General features: G+C 45.9%; 1 protein-coding gene across 1 annotated transcript in view; it reads left to right on the top strand.

Moving 5' to 3' along the window:
* Dmrt1 (doublesex and mab-3 related transcription factor 1) overlaps window positions 1-26,392 on the top strand; it is a 113,830-nt gene that overhangs the window by 20,852 nt on the left and 66,586 nt on the right. Inside the window, exon 3 of the mRNA XM_052714096.1 lies at window positions 21,364-21,647. Within this exon, the coding sequence (XP_052570056.1) occupies window positions 21,364-21,647 (284 nt within the window). The remainder of the gene's footprint in view (window positions 1-21,363; window positions 21,648-26,392) is intronic.

The following is a 26,392-nucleotide window of genomic DNA, read 5'->3' as shown; positions in this document are numbered from 1 at the left end:
CTTTCCTTCTTAGATGTGTTCTTCATTTAATTTCCAACTCCATTGTTCAGTTTCCAGAGGTGTTAGTAGTAATTCTAACGTGACCAGCTTTCTTTTTCACTGAGTGTCTCCCTTGTGGCAGGGATGGTCTTAGCCACTTTGTTATTTATTATTTTCATTTAACCTTTACAACAACTCTGTAAAATGGGAACTATTTTTTCCGCTTCCAAGATTCAATAACTTTCTGGGTATCACGTGTATTGAGTTGCGGCAGGGTTGGGGGTCATGGCGCTGTCCGGAATGCTACCCTGCTAGACTCCATGACCCTGGTCAGTGTGTCTGCAGTAAGTAGTTGGGATCGACCAGGTAGCACTTTATATCTAAGTGTAGGGATAAGTAAAATGATTGGTGTTCGGAACTCTGTTATTTAGTCTTTTTAACAGTTTTTGTTACTGTTTTTATTACTATTTTATCTTATGTGTATGAGTGTTTTCTTGCATGTATGTCTGTGTACCACACATGTGCCTGATGCCTGCAGAGGCCAGAAGAGGACATTGACTTCCCAGAACTGGAGTTATAACAATTATGAGCAGCCATGTGGGTTGGGACTCAAACCCAGGTCCTCCAAAAGAGCAGCCACTGCTCTTACTTAACCACTGAGTCATATCTCCAGCCCTCTCTTTTCATGCTTCAGAGATATTTTCTCAGTAAGTGGTAGGTTATGAATATATTAGTTTTCTTTTTCTGTAAATTCAGAAATCCCATAGGCAATTGGCCATCCCTATAGAGTGTTCTGTACAGTCTTGTTAAGAACATTTTCCACATCAGGCCTCATCCTGGATCTCTCATGCCAATGGGATGGGTACCTTTTGTGGTATTCTGCCTTTTTGGTCCTGCTGCTTTCAATTAGGGTGCCTCCGTACCACCCCCCCAATAGGCAGAATAAGCTACTCAGATAAAAGTGGAATCTGAGCCGGGCGGTGGTGGCGCACGCCTTTAATCCCAGCACTTGGGAGGCAGAGCCAGGCGGATCTCTGTGAGTTCGAGGCCAGCCTGGTCTCCAAAGCGAGTTCCAGGAAAGGCGCAAAGCTACACAGAGAAACCCTGTCTCGAAAAACCAAAAAAAAAAAAAAAAAAGTGGAATCTGGAGCTGGGGCTATATATAGTTCAGTAGTAGGGTCCATACTTAGCACAAGTTCAGTCCCTAGCTAAAGGCAAGAGTTGGGTATCTGGGCTTTTCATCATCATTGCAAGGATTTAGAAAGTTAGAATCCAATGGCCTGGGTGCTAAAGCAGACTCCTGTCTGTTACTGCTACATCCCTGTGTGCCAGGCACCTTTCTGGGTTCGAGCTGGCTCCTCACACGCTCAGCTTCTGGGGCCTATTGAGCATAGCCATGGACAGAAACCTTGAAACGTAGGTTTTTACATTTCAGAGTGTTACAAAGGAGAGACCCAAAGTCGGCCATGCTTCTGTTGGCAGCTTTAGGCATGGCTCCTTTTGGTAAAGATTGGATGTCCTGAGTACAGTTGGCACTTTGGAGGAGGTTGTCGATATTCAAAGAGCTCTTCCCTAGTGAAACTCACTGGCTCATCTGAAGCGAAGAAGGCATTACCATGCAGGGGGCGGGGCGGTGCCAACTGGGAAGGAAGGAGCGGATCATCAGGAGTAGGCGGGGCAACTGTGACTCAAATACGTTATGTACGTGTATGAAAAGATGGAAGGCAGTGTCTGATTGTTTGTTTTGCTTTTAAGAGATGGAGTCTTACTGCATCGCCCAGGCTGGCCTCAGGTTTAGGGCCTCAATCTTCCCAGGTAGCTGAGACCACAGGCATGTGCCACCATACTCGGCTCAAGCATTAGATTTGTATTAGGGACACAGTGCCATTATGTTTCAAGGATATGATTGTACCAATGCCACAGTACCCTTTTCCTTACCTTTAACTGTGGTGGCATTCGGTGAAGACCACTGCCGTGGTGCCATGGAAATCTAACATGTGGCTGAAGATGGTGGCATTTTTCATCGACAGTTGCCTCTGGGCCAGTCTGGTATCTGCCTCCCTTTGGGATTGTATGCCTTCTTAAACATAAAGAGCTTTGTGTTTCTGTCCCCGTGAGTTGCCTGTGGTAGCGGTTTCTAGTGAATTCCATGCTCAAGTCACCCCTACATTACTTTAGCTATAAACTGTAATGATTCTTCCCTGGCCGTATTTCTCCCAAGGCCTCCTATCTCGGTTACTTGTAAGGCTCCTCCTCCCCTTTCTTGCTGTCTTTGATCTTTTATAATTGGCTTAAAGCTCGCCATATTTAATCTGCAGTGACGTTGTTTCTCCTCCCTAGTTCTTCTTGCTCAGCTCCTGAGAATTTAATAATCTGTTTCTTACTGTTTTCTCGTATGATTTTTACGGTGCCGTATTTTCTGTGGCAATGGTAATCATCTTTTCTCCTCGTCTGCCCATTCCCTTTCTTTCAGCCGCTCACGCAGGTATGCAGGGTGTCGGTAACAGGCAGAGTTGTGCCCGGGCTGTGGAGTTGGTGGGCATCCCTGTCTCGGCACTCCGCTGGACCTGTGAACGCCTGCTGGTGTGCGGTCATATGTGTTGCCAGAGCTTGTCCAGACTAGTGGTTCTCTCTGGAGCAAACTCTGGTTACTCACATGCAAGGAAGAACAGTTGTGTTACCTCCTCTGAGGATGACTTTTTTGTGACTGCCTTGAGATGGCGTCCATATTTTCCCAGTAAGCCCTCTCTTCAGCTCAGAGGGCCTTTCGGGTACAGCACTGAGGCCTCTTCTCCTGTAGTCAGGTGTGCTGGATTTCCCTGTCCAGGGGAGTCCCAAGGCTCTAGGACCCCGAATTTCTCATGTTTTCTCTTGACTCTAAGCCCTTCTCACTGGCAGGTTCTAACCAGGGGTCTTGTGGTGGACGGGCATGTTTTGGACTGGGGTATGTCATAGCCTCTTTTTTAAACTGGAGTGCCCTGTGGGCTTCAGTTACCCTCTGAACTTAAAGTTTTTCGAGACAGGGTTTCTCTGTGTAGCTCATAGACCAGGCTGGCCTTGAACTCGCTGAGATAAGCCTACCTCTGCTTCTGGGTGCTAGGATTAAAGGCATGTGCCACTAAGGCCCGACACTTTTTGAGCTCTTTAAATCCCTATTTATTTAGGAAGATTTGCATTGTCTTTTCATCTGACTCTTCAAGGAATTTGTGAAGAAATGCCACAAACTACCACTTTAAGTCAACCACTATTTCTAAAAAAACCCAAAAAACCAAACCCTCAATTTAACTCGATTTCTCATCATATTATTTAGGGTACTTATAAAAAAAATAACAGTTTTACGGAGGTGTAACTTACGTGCCATATACAGTTCACCCCTGAAAATATATTGGCAGGGTTGTGTATCCTTTAATTCTAAAACATTTCACAGGGCTTTCTGCTCTCCAAATCCATACTCAGTCACTGTACGTTTCCTCCTCCATCCAGCTTCTGGCCACCACTAGAGTATTTCATTCATTCGCTGTGGGTTTGCCTACTCTGGACATCTCATGCAGCCAGTGTGTGTGGTGTGTGCGTGCACATGGCTTCTTTTTCCTCAGCACCATGGTTTCAAGGCTTTACCCAGGTGTACTAAGTATCCATACTTTCTGTTTTTTATTTACTATTTTTTTTTCCTTATTGTTTAGTATTCTATTATATGAACCCACCAGTCAGTAGAGAGCATTCATGTGCAAAGTTTGGCTTGACCATTTCATTCTTTTTGCATATACAACCAGGAGTAGAATTATTGGCTCACAAGGTGTTTCTTACTTTACATCTCCACAGCAATGCAAGTAGAGGGCTCCTGTTTCTTACCTTTGACACCGTGATGGTGCATGGATCTGAGGCCAGTCTGGATTACACAGTGAGGCTGTCTCCAGACAAACAACAGCAAAACCCCAGCATTTGTACCTGTCCCCTGGCTCACGCCGCTCTCTTGCACGGGCGACGGTATCTCCCAGAGGCCTTGATTTGTGCTTTGCTGATGGCCGGTGGTGTTGATCATCTTTCTGTGTGCCTCTTGTTCAGGCATGTGTCTTTGGAGAAGTGGTTATTCAGGGCTGGGGGCACAGCTCAGTGGGTAAGGGAGCTTTGCTTCAAGCCTGGGGACCTGAGTTCAGTCCTCGGGACCCGCATAGAGGAAGGACAGCATCAGCTTCTAAAAGTTCTCCTCTGACTCTCACTGTGCTCTGTGGGGTGCATTTGCACAATTGAATGAATGAATGAATGAATGATGGAATACTAGATTCTTAAAAATGGCTCTTGGAATCCCTTTCCCTTTTTAAGTTGAGGTGTTTGTCTTTTAGTTGTTGAGCTTTTGATTACACTCCCACAAGCCCTCAGGTATGGGCAGACTGTCTGTGGGAAGAATGGTCCCAGGCTCTGTGCTATTTAATGTGTGTGTGTGTGTGTGTGTGTGTGTGTGTGTGTGTGTGTGTGTGTGTGTAGATTAAATAAAGAAACCAGTTCAGAGCACAGCCCTGCAGGTGACACTGTGATATTGGAGTGGCATCCTCTCAGATACTGCCTCTCTGTGACTTCTGATCTTGTCCAATGAATGGATTGGTAAAGTAAGTCAAGTTCTCCCAGTTTTAAAAGACTTTGTAGCCAGATGTTGGTACAGCTGTAATCCCAGCACCTGAGAGGTAGAGGCAGAAGAATTACAAGTTCAGGATCATTCTTGGCTATACAGTTGCTAGTTCAAGCCCAGCCTGACCTACATGAAAATTGTCCAAAAAATTTAAAGATTATTAAAAGTCCTCTTGATGTGGATACATATTACACACACACACACACACACACACACACACACACACACACACATATCAGCCTGAACTACATGAAATACACTCAGAGATATATATGTATGTGTGTGTGTGTGTATATATATGGTTCTGTTTTAATTATTTAAACATTTATTGAGAGCCAAGCGGTGGTGGTGCACGCCTTTAATCCCAGCACTCGGGAGGCAGAGCCAGGCAGATCTCTGTGAATTTGAGGCCAGCCTGGTCTATACAGCGAGATCCAGGACAGGCACCAAAACTACACGGAGAAATCCTGTCTCAAACAAACAACCAACCAACCAACCAAACAAACAAACAAAAAGTCCCCCCCCAAAACCCCATTTATTTATTGAGACTAAGTTTTTCTTGTTCAGATTCTGTAAATTTTGATTAATGAATAGGGATGCCAGGATTATTTGAGTTCCCCAAAATCATGGACCCTATTTCTAGTTGAGACATTAAAGATGGATCCATTTTGATATTCAGACATGAGTAACTCATGTTTTGTTTCTCCTTCAGCTCGTTTTTTTGCAGCACATTTTGATGTCTTTTTATGGGGTGTGTGCGCACATTCATGTACATGTGCCACACGAGTGCGCGTGTGTGTGCTCAAGTGGTAGACCCAAACCCAGGGCCTCACACATTCTAGGCAACCACTGTATCAGTGAGCTTCGTCTGGAACCCTCTCTGTCCTCTTAAATCACTTACAAACTGAATGCAGTGTGTGTGTCTTATCCAGTTTCCAAACATTTCTGAACATATCAAATCACATGTTCCTGTTAACATGGCGACTTCATAAATGGTCTCTGTAACACCACACCTCTAAGGAGTCTGTGTGGAGCAGAGCAGAATCCCTCTTTCCAAGTTTGGCTGTGTTCATTCTTGGATGAAAACTTTCTGGTACATCTGAACACATAAAAGGAACTTTTTGAGCTGTCTCTGTTTTAACTCCCTTTTCTTTTTTTCCTGGGATTTTTTTGTTTTGTTTTGTTTTTTTTTCGAGACAGGCTTTCTCTATGTAGTTTTGGTGCCTGTCCTAGAACTCACTCTCTAGACCAGGCTGGCCTCGAACTCACAGAGATCCACCTGGCTCTGCCTCCCGAGTGCTGGGACTAAAGGTGTGCGCCACCACCGCCTGGCCCTTTCCTGGGAATTTTAACAACCTTTGAATTATTTATTTCTTTGAGACAGTCTCCCTTGGTACCCCTGGCTGGCCTGGAACTTGCTGTGTTGACCAAGTTCCCCTCAAACTCACTGGAGAACCTCCTGCCTCCGTTTTGAGTGCTGAGATTAAAGGTATAATCCAGCTATGTTTTTATTTTGCAATCCTTACTAACACCCAACACCGTAATTAAAAACCTTTCTTCATAGGCAATATGGGCTGTTTGTCCAAGTCATGACCCTTGCCTCATTGTTCGCTAAGGAAAGAAACTCTGTGTTCTCCTGTCTCCCAGTAAGATTTCTTCTGCTCTGAAGAAGCCAGTGTTGTTTCTTATCCACTGGGGACTGAAGCTGCAGTCTCCCAGGACAGTTAGGGGTTGGCTGATGATACCAAAGTGCTGCCCACGGGCTTCCAAGACTATGCCACAGATAGGTGCCCTGCCACCAGATAGGTGCCCCTTCCTGACTGTGCCTGGTGGCGTGGAACTTAATGTCCTCTTTCAACACAGGCTGTGGCCACCAAGTAGCTCCCGATACTTTTGTGACATGGAATGTCCCCAGGCATGCTAGGTTCCTGGTGATCCAGAGATACACAACCTTTATTTCAGATCACTAGATGGGAAAGAAGTTTCCATATGAAGCAGGTGATTGAGTGGCCAGTGACATAGCTTTATCATGTTTCTTAGGTGACATAATAGTTTATTAGACAGGTCCGGTATAACTCGTGATAATCTCATTAAATTTCTAACTTACTTCTGTTAAAATTTGGTAGACTTTTCCATTAAGGAAAGGCCAGGGCCAGCTAGCTAGAAGTATGTAGCTCAGTGGAAGAGCTCTTTCCTGAGAAGGATGAAGCTGTGGGCTCCATCAGAAGAAAAGGAAAGAACATTTTTATCTGAGTGTGGTGACACATCCTTGGTTGTCATAGATACCTAGGGGGCTGAAGCAGGACGGTCGTGTGAATCTAGGAATTCAAGACCAGCCTAGGAAACTGCCGTACCCTGTCTTAGAGCAAAATGAGAGGCTGAGAGCCGGCAAGATGGCTCAGTGAGTAAAGGAACCTGGTGCATAAGCACGCACACACACACACACACACACACACACACACACACACACACACACATTCCGAGGCTAGCCTCAATCTCTCAATCTCCTGCCTCAGCTCTGGGTGCTGAGACTCTAAATATGTGTCATCACAGCTAGATTACTGTTTGCTTTTCTGTTGGTTTCTCTCCTCCCTCCACCCCAACGCTGAGGATATAACTCTGGTTCCAGGCATGCTAGCCTACATCCCCAACCTTTGTTATTGTTTATTTTTAAGATGCATTATCATTTTAAATGCATGGAAAGAAGGTGCCACATCTGATTGGCTAAGCTATGTCACCTCTCTCTATGGAAGTTGGTGTCCCAGCCCCTAGGATGGCATTTTCACAAGTGCCCGCTGAACCTCAGTGGTAGATAATTTTACGATGGAGCAGGCAGCTGTAAAGATGCTGAGACCCTGGTACCAGGTCACAGTGTTCAGGGGGACTTACACACTGTTTGGGAGGAGCACTCAGCAGCTATGTGGGCTGCAGCTGGCTGACAAAGGTGCTCTTGTAGCATAGCTAAAGAGGCCAGCACTAGAGGGGGTTGCTTTAAGGATGGACCGGAAGATCCCCAACTGAAGTCTTTGGGACAGTGCATCGCACCCCGAGGCCAGATGATGACCCTTGACCCCGGCCTTACTCATCATTTCTCAGTGAAAAGATGACCATGACCATCACTGTAACAGCCTTGTCACAGCATCTCGAGAACTCTTGGCCTCCGTGAACCATACCTCCAATATGAGTTCTAATAGTCATTCAGTCATTTGGTCTCTTCCAGACCATAAGGGCCACAACGACAGAGTCCCTGTCAGCCATCGGCAGAGTCCACACACCATACTCACCACAACTCTCTTCTTTTCCTGTGTGGCATAGAGGACAAATGCCGGGTCTCCTACTGAGGCTCCTCAGCTGTGGTCTCACTGCCCGTTACCTGTGGGTGTCTAGATCTGCCACTTGTACTTCAAGATGGATGAAATTGCTTGTAGGGCCTTCCTTGCAGCTCAGTCTGTAAACGCCGCTAAGTTTGATTCTTTGTGTTGTATTTGATGTCATTTGGTAAAAAGGAAGGCTGTTTGCAGAAACAACTCTCATTTGAGGGGAGCTTTATTCCAAAGGATGGGAAGAAGGAACACTTTAGGGGAACCATACAGAATCCCGATTGTCTCATCCGTAGCAGTTTTCACTCCTTGGGGCTGTTTCTGAACATTGGTAGCAAAGAGGTGTATCTTCAATGTACAGGGAGCTTTGGGGCTTCCAGAGGAGGTGCCAGTAGAGGAGAAATACCAAGGAACGGCCAAGTATTTGGCTTCCACGGGTTCAGCTTGCAATCCTACCCTCTGTTCTTTCCTGGCTAATATTGAGGGATGTGGCATTGGATGTCAGTTTACATTTAAATCCCCAAATCTCATTTTCATCACAATTTGACCATAATTCTTCCTCCTACGCCATATAAATGGGGGAGCATGTCTGCTCACTCTCAGATTTGAAGTTTCTCTCTCTGTGATCTTCTCAATTCCACCTTCTCTCGGTGTGGTATTTAAAAAAGCATGATACAGTTTGTGGAACTCTGAAAAGATTAGACGGATCGGCAGGTGTGGCCTTGTTGGAGGAAGTGTGTCACTGGGGGTGGGTGGGCCTTGAGGTTTTCAGAAGCCCTCACCTGGTCCAGTGCTTCTGTCTTTCTTGGCCTGTGGACCAGGATGTAGCTCTGGGCTGTTGCTCCAGCAACATGTGTGCTGCCATGCTCCCTGCCATGATGATAATGGACGGAAACTGTAAGCGAGCCCTCGGCTAAACGCTTTCTTTTACGAGTTGCCTTGGTCGTGGTGTCTCTTCACAGCCGTAGAACAGTGACTAAGACATAATTAAACACAAAATCAAAGGAAAGGGAGTAGAAAGGGCTTGAGATAATTTCCTGTTTGGGCTATCAACTCCCCCGTAATGGAGAGTTGATTGTGTTTTATTTTCTTTTTATTTGAGGGGAGGTAAAACTGTGGAGGTGAGGAAAGTACATTGGGGTGATGTTTGAAACAGTCTAGGTTGTGGTTCAGTGTGCTTGTGATACCCACCTGCCCTCTAACGTGGCCTTAGAGTGCAGCGTTACAGCCCTAAAGGTCAAACGCTTCCTTCACAAATTTGGTAAGATGAAATGGTTTGCTATAGCAGCGTGCAAAGCCTGGAGGTCACAGACTATGCTAGGAGAAATAATTACGTGCTGTAATGGGCAATTACTGATAATGGCCTTGCAGGGTGGCAGAAAATACACAGCCCCACCTTCTTGGCTGGAACGAACATTGAATAGCACATTAACTTTATAGCAAGCTGAAAGTTCGGCCCTGAAACTGCAGCCCCCACCCCCACGCCCATATAAATAAAATTCTGTCTTGGGGAGAGCGCTGTAGCAGCAGCATTAAGTCAGAAGCAGAGAGGAAGGGGTGGGGCAGGGGGCACAGGGTATTTGGGAAGGGAAGGAATGGTGAGCTGTGCCCCACCTCGTGGAATCTGTCACTCAGTAGCAGTCGTCCCTGTTCCCAAGAGTGCACAGTGAGTGGTTGTTGCTCTCCTGGCACCAGATTTATGTTTGACATTTAAAATAGCCCTGTCAGGACTGCCTTGTGGGAGAAGCAGATTGTTCCCGAACTTCCTGATTATGGCTTTAGGGAGTGATATCACACTGACTGCACTCAAGGCTACTGTTTGACCTCTGAGAAGGCCAGGAGAAGAGGTCTGTGCTCCCTTCCAAGTTAGGTTGCCTTTGGGAAGCCCTGCAGGTGCAAGCCAGCCCCCTGTGGTGCCCTAACGAGGAGCACTGTGGACAAGGACTTTGGTGGGAGTTGTCCCATGACTTTCCGGCTGCATGCTGAGTATGTTATGACTGTGCTGTGGTTAAGATAACAGTAATAGCGTTTTCAGAACACTTGCCATGGGCTGGAGCCTACATATTAGACATGTAAGGACTTTTTAGACAATTATACCTGTGTTTAGGAATAGGTTCTGAGATGTGAAACAGTCAAGTTGAGGGTCTCAAGAACCTTTGCTTATATGGGTCATATCTGTTGATACCATACAAAGACTGAAGTTGAGAAATCTGAAAGTATCTTTGAAAGTTAGAGTAAGTGTCTGAGTTAGCTTCCCATCACTGCAACAAAACACTCTTAGTCAGGGTCACTATCACTGTGATGAAACACCATGACCAAAGCAAATCGGGGAGGAAAGGGTTTATTCGGCTTATACTTCCACAGCACTATTCAGCAATGAAGGAAGTCAGGACAGGAGCTCCAGCAGGACAGGATCCTGGAGGCAGGAGCTGATGCAGAGGCCATGCAGGGGTGCTGCTTACTGGCTTGCTTATCATACTTGCTCAGCCTGCTTTCTTGAAGAACCAGGACCATCAGTCCAGGGGTGTCCTTACCCACAACGGTCTGGGTCTTCCAACACCAATCACTAATTAAGAAAATGCCCTACGGGCTTGTCTACAGCCTGATCTTGGAGGCATTATTTTCTTTTTCTTTCTTTCTTTTTTTTTTTTTTTTTTTTTTGGTTTTTCGAGACAGGGTTTCTCTGTGTAGTCTTGGTGCCTGTCCTGGATCTCGCTCTGTAGACCAGGCTGGCCTCGAACTCACAGAGATCCTGCTGGCTCTGCCTCCCGAGTGCTGGGACTAAAGGCATGTGCCACCACTGCCTGGCTTGGAGGCATTTTCTTTTTTTTTTTTTTTTGTTTTTTCGAGACAGGGTTTCTCTGTGTAGCTTTACGCCTTTCCTGGGACTCGCTTGGTAGCCCTGGCTGGCCTTGAACTCACAGAGATCCGCCTGGCTCTGCCTCCCGAGTGCTGGGATTAAAGGCGTGCGCCACCACCGCCACCACCGCCCGGCGGAGGCATTTTCTTAATTGAGGTTCCCTCCTCTCTGATGACTTTAGCTGTGTCCAGCATAGTGACTAAAAGAGCCTGGTGAGGAAAGAGTTTATTTAGCTTACAGGTTCCCATAACAGTCCATCAGTGGGGAGTGTCAGCAGGAGCTCAAGCAGGAACCGGGAGGAAGGAACAACACAAAGGCCATGGAGGGGTGCTGCTTATTGGCTTGCTCCCCATGACTTGCTCAGCCTGCTTTCTTACACTACTCAAAACAGCCAGACCAGGGGTGGCACTTTCCTTAGTGGGCTGAGCACTCCCACATCAATCACTAATCAAGAAAATGCTTCCACAGACTTGCCTGTTGTAGACCAGTCTATGGAGATAGTCCCTCAACTGCGTTTCCCCTTTTCCAGATGACTCTAGCTTGTATCAAGTTGACAACAAATAAAACAAAACCCAACAGCCACACAGCACAGTGAGCCCATTAATTGCTAGCATAAGAAAAGTATTTTATTTTATTTTATTTTATTTTTTTTTTGGTTTTTCGAGACAGGGTTTCTCTGTGTAGCTTTGCGCCTTTTCCTGGAACTCACTCTGTAGCCCAGGCTGGCCTCGAACTCACAGAGATCTGCCTGGCTCTGCCTCCCGAGTGCTGGGATTAAAGGCGTGCACCACCACCGCCCGGCAAGAAAAGTATTTTAATGAAAAATATCTTCAGAAATTAAGAATGAGAGCATCTCTATACATGTCCTCACACCTCCTATCTGGTTAAGAGGGTGCGACCATGTTTGCACAGCTGTTACTGGGTGCTGTTGCTTTGACTGAAATAGTGAAGAAAACAGCATCACAGAGATGAATTGCCTAAAGAGAGCCTTTTCAGATAATTGGGACTGTTCTTGACCCATACTTGACAAATGGTCATTATAAGAGACAGGGTTTCAGCATGTGGCTCATGTTGGTCTAGAACTCACTGTGTAGCCAAGATGCCTCAAACTGATCATCCTCCTGCCTCGGTTTCCTGAGCTCTGTGATTACATGTGTACCTATGCACCACAACTCTGCCTTGGTCTGTGCCCTCCTCCGTCCTTCCCATTGCTCCCCTCCCTGCCCCGTGGAATCTTGAGTTGAACAAAAGCTACGTGAAGCCATATGAAGTAAAATCCAGATTTTGCTCTCCATACTTTTATGGAGGGGTCTTCTGCTTCACTTCAGATCCCCTTTGGGGATCAGCATTATGTCGTCTATCTAACAAAACCTTCCCCAGGTGATGGGCAGGGCAAGGCGACATCCTGAACCACCATTCCATAACTGATGGTGGAGTTACACAGAGAACCTTGGAGAAGCGCCATCAAAGTCCATCGTCATCTGTTCTGAGCAAGTGTCAGGTGACCCTGGAGTTTGACAACTAAGAGGACACTAAAGTTGGAACACAAGCAAGGTCTAATATTGCCTGGAAAGGTTCCAATCATTTGCATAAGTTGCTTCCTCCACAGATCAAAGTTGGGTGTAAAACATGGATAGGAGGCATTAACTTAATTAGCTCCTTATAATCCTCGGTCATTCTCTGTGAGCCATTACGTTTCCATAATTTTGCAGCTCTTCCATGGAGCTTCCTTACATTTCTCCACACCTGGTGACCTCAGTGGGCCTGATTTAATCTGCTCAGATGTAGGGGGCCTGCCCCTACCTTTTTCCTCAGGGTACTCTTGAGGAGTGAGGGATAAGAGATTTAGATAGAAATATAGAGGGGAGAGAGAGACAGATAGAAACACAGGATAGCCTCGAGACAGCCTGGATCCTAATCCACTAGTCTCTTCTAAAGGGCCTTTTAAAAAGTGCAAAAGCTCTCCCCCTAGCACAGCCAAGTGCAGACCCTTCCAAACACCTGGTAACCAGGCAGTGGTTAATCCATCCCTTTGTGCAGCCCTGCTAGGTAGAGCAAGCTCAGATCTCACTAGGAAACCTCTGTGGGCTCCCACACTGACTTACCTAGGGTCGAAGGTGAACATGACTTACCCTCCCCTGATGGCTCTCTGAGTCAGAGTAGCCCCGGGTTGGCTGTGGCTGTGGCTGTGGCTGTTGTTTCTCCATCCACCATACCTGGCTGTTGGGGGAGTTCCTGGCTGGGAAAACCATCTGCACGTCTAGCATAACCTTTTGCTTTAGGGAAATGTACTTCCTTAATCTGGGGGGATAATTACCCATCCCTAGGCAGGCTTGATCATCTTCACCTGTATTGTCCTAGCACAGATGTCTTCTGGACTGCTCCTCAGGCTTTAAAGCCACAGTCCCCTAGCACACAGTTTGCCTTTCTCTCAGTTCCTTCCTTGGGAACTCTGGCTTGACATGAATCCTGCCACATTTGTCTCCGAGTAATCCAGATAGACCTGTAGTAGGAGTTTCCTTTGGGCCACCAACCAGCTCCCAAATAAAGACATAGAGACTTATTATTAATTATGAATTCTCAGCATTAGCTTAGGCTTGTCCCACTAGCTTTTTTTTTTTTTTTTAAACTTAATTTAACCTGTTTCTATTCATCTACATTTTGCCTCGGGGCTTTTTACCTTTCTTTCATTCTGAATGTCCCACTTTCCTGCTTCCTCCATGTCTATCTGTCTGGCCCCTGGCATCTCCCTGGTGTCTCCTTTTCTTTCTTCCCCAAGCCTAAAACCTCTTCCTAGTAACTCTCCCTATCAGGAAGTCCCGCCTGTCCCTCCTCCCTCTGTATTGGCCATTCAGCTTTTTATTAGACCAGTCAGTGGCCTTAGTCAGGCAATGTAAAAACAGCCACATGTCTTTACATAGTTAAAAAAATGCAACACATCTTTACATAGTTAGACAGATATTCCACAACATAAACAAATACAACACATCTTCACATAGTTGAGCAAATGCAACAGATCTTTGCATAAACAAATACTCTGCAGCAGACCCCTTTATCTTTTCTGCTTTACTATTTTTTTTAAAATCTCTAGTTCTTTTACTTTAGTGACATTCTTTACATGCTCGTGGTCTAAGTCACTGAACTCTGACAAAACTGTTACTACTTTATAAAGATCTTGTGCCACTGAAGAAGCTGCCAAGGCTCCATACCAGCCTGGAAGACCAGCTGGGTCAACCTTTTCTTAATCTCTCTGTGTACACAGTTCTGTCTGGTGCAGTGAACTCTGAGATTCAAACATAGCTTTTCTTTTTTCCTTTTCTTTTCTTTCTCTTTATTCCCCCACCCCACCCCCGGTTTTTTGAGACAGGGTTTCTCTGCATAGCAGAGCCCTGGCTGTCCTGGAACTTACTCTGTAGACCAGACTGGCCTCAAACTCACAGAGATCTGCCTGCCTTTGCCTCTCAAGTGCTGGGATTAAAGGTGCGCGCCGCCCGGCCAAACATAGCTTTTCGTGTTCCTGGTTTCCTCAATAGCACCTGCCCCTCATCAATTGTTTTCCATTCTCAGACATTTATGGGGACTTCAGATGGAGACCCCCCAAGTGTTCCCAATGGCTTTAGTAAGCCAGTCCATCAGGGACTGAATTGTGGGAGCCCACAGAAGTTTCCTTGTGAGATCTGAGTTTGCCTGACACAGCAGAGCTGCATAAGGGGATGATTTGACCATGGGCAGGGTTGCCAGGTGGTTGGAAGGATCTGTACTTGGCTGTGCCTGGCGGGGGAGGTCTTTTGCGCCACCCCTTGGCATTCCTTTAAAAACCCTTTAGTAGATACAGTCAGGGCCTGATGGATAAGGATCTAGGCCCTCCCGAGGCTATCCTGTGTTTTCTGTCTCTCTCTCCAGCTATATTTCTTTTCTTTTTTTTTTTTTTTTTCCCCGAGACAGGGTTTCTCTGTGTAGCTTTGTGCCTTTCCTGGAACTCGCTTTGTAGACCAGGCTGGCCTCGAACTCACAGAGATCCGCCTGCCTCTGCCTCCCAAGTGCTGGGATTAAAGGCGTGTGCCACCACTGCCCGGTTCTTTTCTTTTCTTTCTTTTTTTTTTTTTTTTTTTGTATTTTTTTTTTTTTTTTTTTTTGGTTTTTCGAGACAGGGTTTCTCTGTGTAGCTTTGCGCCTTTCCTGGATCTCGCTCTGTAGACCAGGCTGGCCTCGAACTCACAGAGATCCGCCTGCCTCTGCCTCCCAAGTGCTGGGATTAAAGGCGTGTGCCACCACTGCCCGGTTCTTTTCTTTTTTTTTTTTGTTTTTTGTATTTTTTTTTTTTTTTTTTTTTTGGTTTTTCGAGACAGGGTTTCTCTGTGTAGCTTTGCGCCTTTCCTGGATCTCGCTCTGTAGACCAGGCTGGCCTCGAACTCACAGAGATCCGCCTGGCTCTGCCTCCCGAATGCTGGGATTAAAGGCGTGCGCCACCACCGCCCCGCTGTTTTTTGGAATTTTTTTTTTTTTTTTTTTTTTTGGTTTTTCGAGACAGGGTTTCTCTGTGTAGCTTTGCGCCTTTTCCTGGAACTCACTTGGTAGCCCAGGCTGGCCTCGAACTCACAGAGATCCGCCTGGCTCTGCCTCCCGAGTGCTGGGAGTTTTTTGTATTTTTGAGACAAGGTTTCTCCGTGTAGTTTTGGTGCCTGTCTTGGATCTCGCTCTGTAGAACAGACTGGCCTCAAACTCACAGAGATCCACCTGTCTCTGCCTCCTGAGTGCTGAGATTAAAGGTGTGTGCCACCACTGCCCAGCCTCCAGTTATATTTCTATCTAATATTTCCTGCTGCTCCTGCTCGAGAGTACCCTGGGGAAAAGTGGGGGTGGGATGGCCCTCCACACTGAGTTCCCTCATACTGTCTCAGGTTGTGCAGCCTTTGCCTTCAGGAGGGGTGGGGAGCTACATTACTCAGTTTTTCTGCGTCTGTAGCAGTCAGACTAATCCCATCTGCTCCCATGTCCCACAGCCTCTTTCATTGCTTGTTAAAAGTCTTCCCTAATTCCAGCAGTTCAGTTGCTGAGTATTTCCTGATTTCACAAGTTCCTTGTAAGGGACCTTTGTTAAGGTCCCCATCTGCATGTCCGATCACAGCTTTTCACTCTGCTCTACTAAAGGTCAGACTTGAGGAGTGTTTCCTACTCCTTTTACCCCCCCCCCCCCACCCCATCTGCTCTTTTAACTTACTTGCCAAACCAGAGGCTAACGTGGAGGATGCTGCCGCATCATCTCCCTTTCTTGTTGCAATCGCTTGGCTGCCATCTTGGCCTCACAGGAGTTTCTAACCACACACACAGAGGCCAGGCAATCTCTGCTGCTTGCTGTGCATTAATCTCCAGGACTGCAAAAATTTCCTCCAAACCTTTGAACTCTTTTCAGGGCATGTCCATATTCACATAGTGGACCCCCCTCATCAAGCAGGCATGCCACCATGTACTACAGAGACTTAGACTGCCATGCTGGGATTCCTCCCACAGACACTCCTAATTCTGTTGGCTCAGCCTCAGCTGCATGTCTCACTACCCATAGCAAGAGCCATGCAACCACAGTCATAGCACAAAGGCACGCTAACACAGACCACACAGGAAAGGACAGCTTTCTTGGAATTTCCTCCACAGATGGTCTCCCTCAGGCTTCTCAGCCTCTGTTGCATGCCTTCCTTGCAACTCAGAGCCAGGGCCATGCATTCACTCTCCCCAACTCATCTTGGTTCTGTTATGTCCCTGTTCTTGCACCAATTCTGTTGTGTGGTAACTTTTTCAGGAGAGACACAACACACACACATCTACTCACTTCACATAGGGAACCCATGACAGACCAAAGTAGAGATACCACCAAAGTCCAGTTTAGCGAAATAATGAGATTTGTCGGAGTTACTTACAGGAATATGGGTGAGGGGTTACTTATGGGAGCAGAAATGACTTCAAGATAGCTGCATCATCAAGGCCCATCCCAGCACTTAGGACAGCTTATGAAGCTGGGAGCCTGGAGCACACTGCACAGCCTGCAGGCAGCTCAACAGGTTGTAGTGTCCTTTCCAGGTGCCTCAGTTGGTCGGAGCCTCTCCCAGGCAGCTCAGATTGTCTGAGAGTCTTCTTTTCAGCTCAGCATCAGCTTTTATTGCTTACTGTCAGGCAGGAGTCCAGTGAATCTGCTAAATCTCAGGGACTTCCTGAAGCTGTTGAGCTGTTTACCTTCCTGCTTAAGGAGCTTCCCTGTAGGGTGTTTCAGTCTCTGAGGAAACTGGTACACAACAGCCAGTTGGTTCAGCACTTTCATGGCTTAGATTACTGAGTTGTTCCTCAGTGTGGGACGTTCCAGGAGCTGATTAATATGGACATGGGAATGTCCTACAGAAAATGATTTTTTAAAAAAAGCAGCCAGCTAGTCTGTCTTCTTGTTCCAGTGAGGAACACCTCCATTTTACCCTCTAGATCCACAGAATGTCATATTCAAAGGACAGTGTTAAGCAAACAGGGACCTCCTAGTTCTGAGTTCATATTAGTTGGTGAAGCGTAATCTTATGTTTCATATTTACTGGTGAAGGTTTTTCCTGACTGGCAACACATAGAATTTTGAAGCTAAGTAGCACAGATATCTGCAAAGTATAGAATTACACATTTAAAAAAAAATCACTTCTTTTCATTGTGAAGACACTTCATTGTGAATCAAGTAGAACAGTTGGCAGTGGTAAATTTTGGTTTCGTTGGTGGTCCTTTTCCTCCTTCGCATAAGAATTGGGTATAATTCCAAGCTTGAATAGAGGGTTTAAAGTGCAACAGTGCTGGGAATCGTGACACTAGAGAAGAGAGGAGAAAGCCTTCACCCACCTAAAATGAATTACTGGTTAACTACTATTAATATGCTGCAGGCCCAGAGACCAGCATATAACACTTCAAGATCAATAAGGGTGTTTGTCATGTATGGGTATTGATCTTTCATGAAGGAGTGAATCATATTTCACATTGCATATGTTAGTACAAAAAAAAAAAGTAACAGGACTGTGAAGGCTTGTCGGAGAATGAGATGTTCAAAAGGTGCCTGTACCAAGCCATGTGTGAGCATTACAGTGGCTGGCCTGCACATGGATATGTGGAGACAAGGAGCTCAGGGTGTATGCGATGGTACCCACTTCTCTGCCTTCTGCTACCCTTCCAGCTGAATCTGGTCCTGCTGGTATTCTGTGCAGATTAGGACTGTATGCCAGTAGTCATTACACTTAAAACATCAGATTTGCTGGGTGTGGTGGTGTGTTCCTGTAATCGTAACACTTAGACTGAGGTACAAGGATCGTAGATTTGAAGCCAGGCTGGGCTACGTAAGGAGACCCTCACTCAAAAAAACAAACGTGAGTGTCTGGTTAAAGTGTAAGGCCCTAGGCTCAGTCTCCAGCAGTGGGGAGAGAGATCTGACTTTATATTACAGTTTGCATCATGGCAGAAAAACCACTGAGTTGATGATCAATCCTATAGGGGGTCACTGGTTAAGAAAAGCACCGCCTTTACTTGGGCTTGATGCCATGGACTGTCCCTTATTAATAGCATTAAACGATATTGGCAAGTTTTCATTCCAGAAAGACACAGAGTGGCGTCTAGCTTCAGTTTTTTTCAACACAATCATTAAGATGCATCTTTTGCAGTCCATACCTCTGGTCTTTGTATCAGTGGTATTGGCTGTGGAACTTAAAGGACCCTGACATGATGTCTTAGGGATTCTATTGCTGTGAAGAGACACCATGTTCATGGCAGCTCTTATAAAGGAAAACATTTAATTGGGGCTGGCTTATGTTTAAAGGTTTAATACATTATTGTCATGGTGGGAAGCATGGCAGCATGCAGGCAGGCAGACTTGGTACTGGAGAGGTAGTTTAGAGTTCTACATCTGGATTGGCAGGCCACAGGAAGAGAAAGTGACACTGGACCTGGCTTGAGCATCTGAAACTTCAAAGCCTGCCCCCAATGACACACTTCCTCCAATAAGTCCACACCTGCTCCAACAAGGCCACACCCCCAATAGTGCCACTCCCTATGAGCCTATAGGGGCCATTTTCATTCAAACCACCACACATGATACTCATGAGGCCTGGAGGCTGGCTGGAGGAACTCACACCCAGACCAAGGGAATGCGAGCGTTGGTGTACTTAGTTCTTATTGTTTTTCTCCTTTGATTCAGAATGAAGTGTATTTCTTGTTTGTATGTGAAGAACAACTTCATGAAAGTTTTATGTCTATACGTATGTATGTGTACACACATAGACATTTTGATTTGTTTTCTAGCTATTTTGAGTTGGAATTATTTTTAACGTTTTTCTGAGGCAGGGTCTCACCAACTAGACCTGGCTGGCCTCAAACTCAGAGAGATCCACTGTCTATGCCTTCCAAGTGCTGGGATCAGAGGTATGTACCACTGTGCCTGGTTTGAGGTGGAAATCTTAGTTTGAGGGTTTCCACTGTTTATTGGGATACTTAGCTTGGCCTACTTAGATGACCCACCAGTACTCAGGGCTGGATAATCCATGACTTCATTCATCCCTTTCTTTTTAATGTCTGCATGATTTGTCATTTTTGAGATGTTTATGTCTCTTTTGTAAGCAGATTAAAGGACCCAACACTGAATACAAAAGGATTAGATATCAAAAATGACCAATTATGCCAATGAATTGTTTTATTTTATTTTATTATTATTTTTTTGATGTGTATATGTGAAAGGATCAATGTGCACCATTTGTGTGCCTGGTGCCTGTAGAAGTAGAAGAGGGCATTGGGCTCCCTGGAATTGGAGTTGCAGGCAGTTATGAGCTGCCGGGTGGGTGCTGTTTAGCAGGCCAGATGCTGTTGCTCCCTTCACAGCACAGTGGGAAATCTCAGAGACCCGTCTTCCTCTTGACCAGCTCTGGACTTGGGTGGTTTCTGAGCAGGGATTGACACTGCAGCTGGAGCCTCTGCCGTCTGTGGCACCTTTGGCTTCTGTGATGTTGCTTCGGCTTTCCTCAGTTCATGCCTTAGCTCCATCCCATTCCCCAGATGTCGCCATTGCCGGGTAGTGATTTCCGGACCTCAGCTTCCAGTCTCCGTGGCTCCCAGGAAGTCTCAAGCTCCTTATTTTCACTGAGCCCCGCTGTCTACATTAAACAGAACATGCCCCTCCCTCCCTCTACCACACACAGACTCCCGCTCTTCATCCCCCTCCCCCATCTTCAGTCCTGATGTCCCATCCTCCGCCATCTCTTTTTCTTTTCATGTCCTACATGTTCCCGCACCAGGGTACCCTTCCATTTGTAGCTGATGTACTCTGTCTGATCTTGTGTCTCTCCATAGTTGGTCTTTCTCATCTCTCCTTCACTTTTCCCAAGACTTTCCATCAGGTGGAACTCCCATAGCACAACTCTGTCCACCATCCTTCCAGCTCACAAATCTTCACTGGTTTCTATTACATCCCATCTTGAGAACTAGATAAAGGCAACCCCCCCCCCCCACCACTAGGGATTGAACCCAGGGCCTAGATTCACCACTCAGCCCTATCCTTAGCTCTCTCCTTCCTTTTCCAGAGTGTGGTGCAGATTTTTTTTTTCCTGCAAAGGTCTAATTCTTCTCTAAACTGCAAGCTAATTTTCCCTTCCTCTGAATTTCCATAGTAGTCTGTGGGCATTGCTGTTTTACTGGATGATTGGAAATCCCACCACAGCCTTTGCCCTGTACTGCAGGCTCCCTGTAGATAGTACAGGGGATGCTCCTGCCGTTTCAGGGGCTGGCTCATCTCTTAGAACATTGAATGAATGTCCATTGGATAGAGGCCAGAGACATTAGTTCAGTCTCTTATTTAGACCGGTTACAGTGGAGCCCCTCCTCCATTTCAGCTGAAGAATCAGCAGAGAGTTTGTTACCTGAATCCCCAGATTCTTGGCAGATCCTGAGGAATGGGATGGGTTAATTACTCTTTGGGGGCTAAACCGACTCTCTTCTCAATTGTGTGAAAAAAGCCTTTATTGCAGCACGGCCTCGATTGGCTGGTTCACAGAAGTTCAAGTAGTGCTAACTGTACTTTTGCAGAACAAGTTGGTCTATTCCTGGTCCATACTCTGGTCCATACTAAAGAATACAGTATTCGCCCTGGAAGGACATAAAGGAAACAATGTGTGCTCAAACTCAGTCCCTCCCTTTGTTCCTGGGGTGACATTCCTTTATCATGTGGTAAGAATTCGTAGACAGGTTAACTGGATTTGATCTCCAGTTTCTGGACATTTGAGGGGGGCATGTTGAGGCTGTACTCTCAGGCTTTATGGAATTGAATCTACCTCTAAAGTCATTTGGTATTCCCAATAAAAAATAACTTGGCAAGGGCCTTTCAGCTGTGCTGCTAGCAGGAAGCAGCCTTGGAACCCTGCCCTTGTGGCTGAAGCAGCGGATGATTTCTCCCTTGCATTTCCAGGCTCTTTGCTCACCTGGGAGGGTGATCTTTCAGGCGTGGCCAAGGTTTAGAGGGCAAGATTTGTGGACTCCCCACACTAAATCTTACATGTCTTCTTTTCTCTTTTCCTTTTTAGAGGGACGCATGGTCATCCAGGATACTCCTGCTGTCACCAGCAGAGGGCATGCTGAGAACGCACCTGACCTGGTGTCTGACCCCGCCTACTACAGCAGCTTTTACCAGCCATCTCTGTTTCCTTACTACAACAACCTGTACAACTACCCGCAGTACTCGATGGCTCTGTCTGCTGAGTCCTCCTCTGGGGATGTGGGAAATCCCCTTGGGGGATCCCCTGTGAAGAACAGCCTTCGGAGTCTCCCAGCACCTTATGTGCCTGCGCAGACTGGAAACCAGTGGCAGGTATGACTCAGAGTTAGTGGGATATGCGAAACACACATGCATGTAAAAATGTACGTGCATGCGCACATGAACCATGCACATGCCTAGTTCGGCACACATGTAGTCACAGTATGAAAAGCACGTTGGTTTTTCTTTCCATCTGTTAATAATGCCATTTAACTCCAGAGTTTGACTGCAGAGACTTGGAAGCGTTTATGCATGTATTTGGGTTGCTTTCTAGTTTTAGCTTTTCTCACATTGTCGCAGAACTACTCAGCTGGCCAGAGTTAGATACATCTGTAGTCCCACCTCCTTCAGCTTTCCCTGACTTGGGGCAGCTTAGAATATATTAGGTTGTAGCTTCCTGGGTGGCAGACATCCCCCCACAAATTTTTACATTGGGAGAGAGTATCAGGATGTATGTTTGCATGGCAGAAAGGGTTGAAAGGGAATTAAGTTGTGTTACAATGGCCCAGTAACATAGGTGGGTGTTTTTTACAAATGGATATCCGTCTTTCAAAGTACACGCACATGTATTATTAAAATAGTGTGCAGTCAGCAGCTTTCAATATTTGGAGCCAAACAGTGTTTTACCTCATTAGGGAAAGAGCTTTGTCTGGAATGGTTCTGTTTCGGGGGTGGACTCATTTGTATCGGGTCATTCATTGTGTCAGAAGCACTCCGAGGCTAGACTACAGTGTACACTCACGTCCTAGGAGTGGGTAGCTCAGAGGCTAGACCCACACCACCGGGCCGCAGAAGATGCTGTGATCCCACAAGAACTGTGCTCACCATGTTTGTGTGAACATGTGGAGGCTTTTTCAGCACGGATTTGATTCCAGTTCAGTGTGACATATATCCAGGAGTTGGTGCAAATCTTGGATGCCCTTTTCTCCTTCCGTATTTTCTTAGCTTTATTGAGGCATAATTGAAAAATTGGATACATTCATATGATACAGTGTGGTGTTCTGATATATGTGGACACTGCATTGCTTATCACAGTCAGGCTAATGAAGGCACCACCTGTGTGCATGCTTGCATTCACCTAAGATTTAGTCTGCATTTTTCAGCTACGCAGCATTATTGATTATAACCACCACATTGTACATTAAACTTCCAGAACTTAAAATTGAAAGTAGAAACTTTGATGTATGTCTTTCCACTTCCCTAACCCCAAGCCTCTGGAGAGCAGCATTGTAAATTTCTGTTTGAATAGTCTTTAACTTTCTTCAGCCCAATTCTAAAACGTTGTCCTGACATTTTCCTCTCATCAAGCCTGTTTCATTCACCTTTTTTTTTGAAATGAGGGAATTATTAATATTCAAGTCGTCACACTTTGGAGACTCTTGCTATGCTCAGGGATCTGACTAGTCCTCTGAGCTACAGATTTCTCTCAAGTTTCTCATACACTTTACATTTTTATAAAATGTATGGGTATCTCTCTCAATCGCTCTCCACCTTATCCAGTGAGGAAAGGTCTCTCTCTTGAATGTGTGTATTTGACTAGTCTTAGCAGCCATCTTGCTCTTGGGGTTTCCTGCCTCTGCTCTTCTGTGGTGGGATTATGGGGAGGCTGCCACGCCTGCCTGACATTTACGTGGGTTCCGAGGCATTTCCGTAGGTCTGGGAGATCTGGTCCTTCTGCTGTACGGCAGACACTTTACTCATTGTGTCCTTTCCTCAGCTCTGCATTTTACATTTTGGAGGGAAACTTAAAAACGTGTGAGTATTCAAATTGAGAGGTGGTGTGAGAATAATGGGAGTCCGGTGGACTTCCAGTTGGACCTCTTCAGACCTTTCAAGCCCAGTAGATTTTATGGTTTGGGGAAGCTTTTCAGTTGGTTTCTGTTGACAGCTCTCTTCCTGTGGAGAGAAGGAAGCATCTTAAAGATTTAAACAAACCTTTAACCCCAGCACTCGGGGGACAGAGGCAGGTGGATCTCCCTGTTCAAGGCTAGCCTGGTTTACAGAGCAAGTTCCAGGACAGCTAGGGCTACACAGAGAAACCATTTCTTGAAAAACACACAAACAAACAAGATTTAAACAAAGCAGACCCTCTAGTTCCCAGAAGCCCTGAGATGTCAGTTGCTACTGGCTGGTCTGGGTTTTCTGGCTGTTTCTAGCCTTTGGCAGTAGGGTAGTTGTGGGAACCTGATATGTTAGTTGATAAAGGCTGAAGGAAAGACAGCCATCTCCATCAGTACATAATCACATCTTCCCTTTTGTCGGAACCGTTGAGCTAGCTGTCAGTCCTTGACACAATGATGTTGGCCTCGTTCTCCCGCCAAGGACCAGCAAAGGCATGTGTGAGGTCTTAGTTCAACCTGGAGATGTGGCCACTCACCAGGAGCATCTTGCTGGGACCTGGAGGGTACCTCCTGTTGTGCCCAGGGTAACACCACCCTTCTCCTCATGCAAAAGGGGGAAGGGACATGCTATGAGAAGCTTCACTTCAACACATAAACAAGCCAGCCAGAGTGGGAGGGGAAACCAGGTTCCTCAGTCCTGTGAGAGAGAGATTTGGTGTTTAGCACCTTTCCACAAACCACTAGACCAGAAATAGGCATCATTGTGCTAGCCCCAGGAGATACACAGAAGTATCATCTCATATGTGATTTTGTTTCCTCAGAGGCCCTTATTTAAATCTGCTTTCTCCCAGATGTTCTTAATGGTATAGGATATATTCTCCTATACCAAGCTACTTTGGAGCAGTAGGTCCTTCTGTCCTGCTGTGGTAGATGTTCTCAATAACACAAGCAACAAAAATTGTCATTTATTGAGCAGTTAGTTATAGTTGGGTTTTTCTTTTTTAATCCTTTGGGGGCCCACCACCCAACTTCCAAATAAATACACACAGACTTATTCTTACTTATGAATGCCCGGCCTTAGCTTAGCTTATTTCTAACTAGCTTTTCTGATTTAAATTAACCATGTCTCTTCTACATTTTGCCTCTGGGCTTTTTACCTTTCTTTATTCTATATATCTTTTTTTTCCTTCTTACTCCATGGCTGGTTGTGTGGCTGGGTGGCTGGCCCCTGGTGTCATCCTCTCCTTTTCTTGCTCCTAGCTCTTCTCTCTCAAGCCTAGATTTCTCCTCCTACTTATTCTCTCCGCCTGGCATCCCCGCCTATCCCTCTCCTGCCTAGCTATTGGACATTCATCTCTTTATTGAACCAATCAGGTGTTTTAGACAGGAAGAGTAACATAGCTTTACAGAGTTAAACAAATGCAGCATAAAAGAATGCAACACATCTTTGCATCATTAAACAAATACTCCACAGCATAAACAAATGCAACATATCTTAAACTAATATTTTACAACAGTTAGTCCTACCTACTTTCCAGGGAAGGAATGACATTGTCCTTTCTAATAGTGAGAGCATCAAGATAGAGAGAGGAATGACTTTCCCAAGGTCCCCACAGCTACCAAGGGAAAGAGCCAGGGTTCGAACTTGTGTCTGTCTGGCTTTGAAGTGTGTGTCAGCAGTGTCTGACCGTCAATGGGTCTGCAGCAAACTCAGGTCTGCAGAGTGTGCCTTGTGGGAGTCATCTGTGAACAGGGACCCTGGCCATACCTTTGAGTACACTGTCTCTGCAGGTCAACTTTAGCTGTGGGGTGGATCCCCTATAAATGCTCAGGCCCTTGGTTGCTTAGGGCTTATAGAGTTGTTGCCTAAGCCCTGTGTCTTCTGTTGAAGATCTTCTTGGAACTCCCCTTGTTTTTCTTCACCCATGCAGGTTAGAGACAAGCCCAAGTGTCTTGAAGAGAGCTGATGTGTGGTTATTTGATTGAGGTGGCTGAGGGTATCACTCTCCCGAATGCGGGAACCCACAAAAGGTTTCCTAGTGAGATCTGAGCTTGCTTTACATAGCAGGGCTGCTTAGGGGATGGCTTGACCATGTGCATGGTCACCAGGTGTTGGGGATGGTCTGTACTTGGCTGTGCTGGGGGGAGGTCTTCTGCTCCACCCTTTGGCATTCTTCTAAAAGCCCTTTAGAAGAGACAGAAGGGGCTGGTGGGTTTTGACCCAGGCCCTCCTGAGGCTGTCCTGTGTTTCTAACTGTCTCTCTCCTCTATATTTCTATCTAAATCTTTTATCTCTCGCTCCTCAAGAGTCCATGGGATAAGTGTGGGAACTGGTCTCCCACAGATGGGACCACTGAATAGGGACCCAGGGACTTGAAGAAAGGGGTTAGGGGCATCCCGGGTGTAAGGCATACCAAATGGGAATTGAAAGATGAAGGCGACTGTATTTTATTCTCGGGTGTAAAGGTTAGGCAGTGAAATGCCAAAGTTGAAAAGTAAGGCTCCAGCGTAGATGTCTCTCTCTCTAGGTTTCTTTCTCTTTCTGTTAACTTCTACCTATGAAAATTAAGGAAAGGAGAGTGTTGTAATATACTGTATAGAGTAAAGTAGAATGTAGGAATATAGTGTTAAGGAAACTTAGAATAAGATAAGCAACAAGACAGAGAAACTATGTCCTTAATCTTCTAACTATGGGACTAGGAACACAGACTGGGAAAAATCAGAGGAAAAATCTATCAAAGAAGAGCTTAACGGGAAGAAAAAGATTCCTGTGGGAAGCTTTTGGTCCCAAGTGGCAGGGGAAAGAATTTTCCCTGAGGTGGATTCAGGTGAAATAAAACTTTTCACTCTGCTGACACTATCACTGTATGGAAACACTGTACCAACAGAATTAGTTTCTTCTTGGCCATTGAGGCCAAAGTTTCGAGAACAGAAGTTTTGAGAAAAGTTGGTGGTCTT

This window comes from Peromyscus californicus, unplaced genomic scaffold (assembly GCF_007827085.1).
Source record: "Peromyscus californicus insignis strain IS unplaced genomic scaffold, ASM782708v3 Scaffold_4__1_contigs__length_199733344, whole genome shotgun sequence".
In the NCBI taxonomy this organism is placed as follows: domain Eukaryota; kingdom Metazoa; phylum Chordata; class Mammalia; order Rodentia; family Cricetidae; genus Peromyscus; species Peromyscus californicus.
The sequence above is the reverse complement of the archived record's forward strand: the minus strand, read 5'-3'. Positions and strand labels throughout refer to the sequence as shown.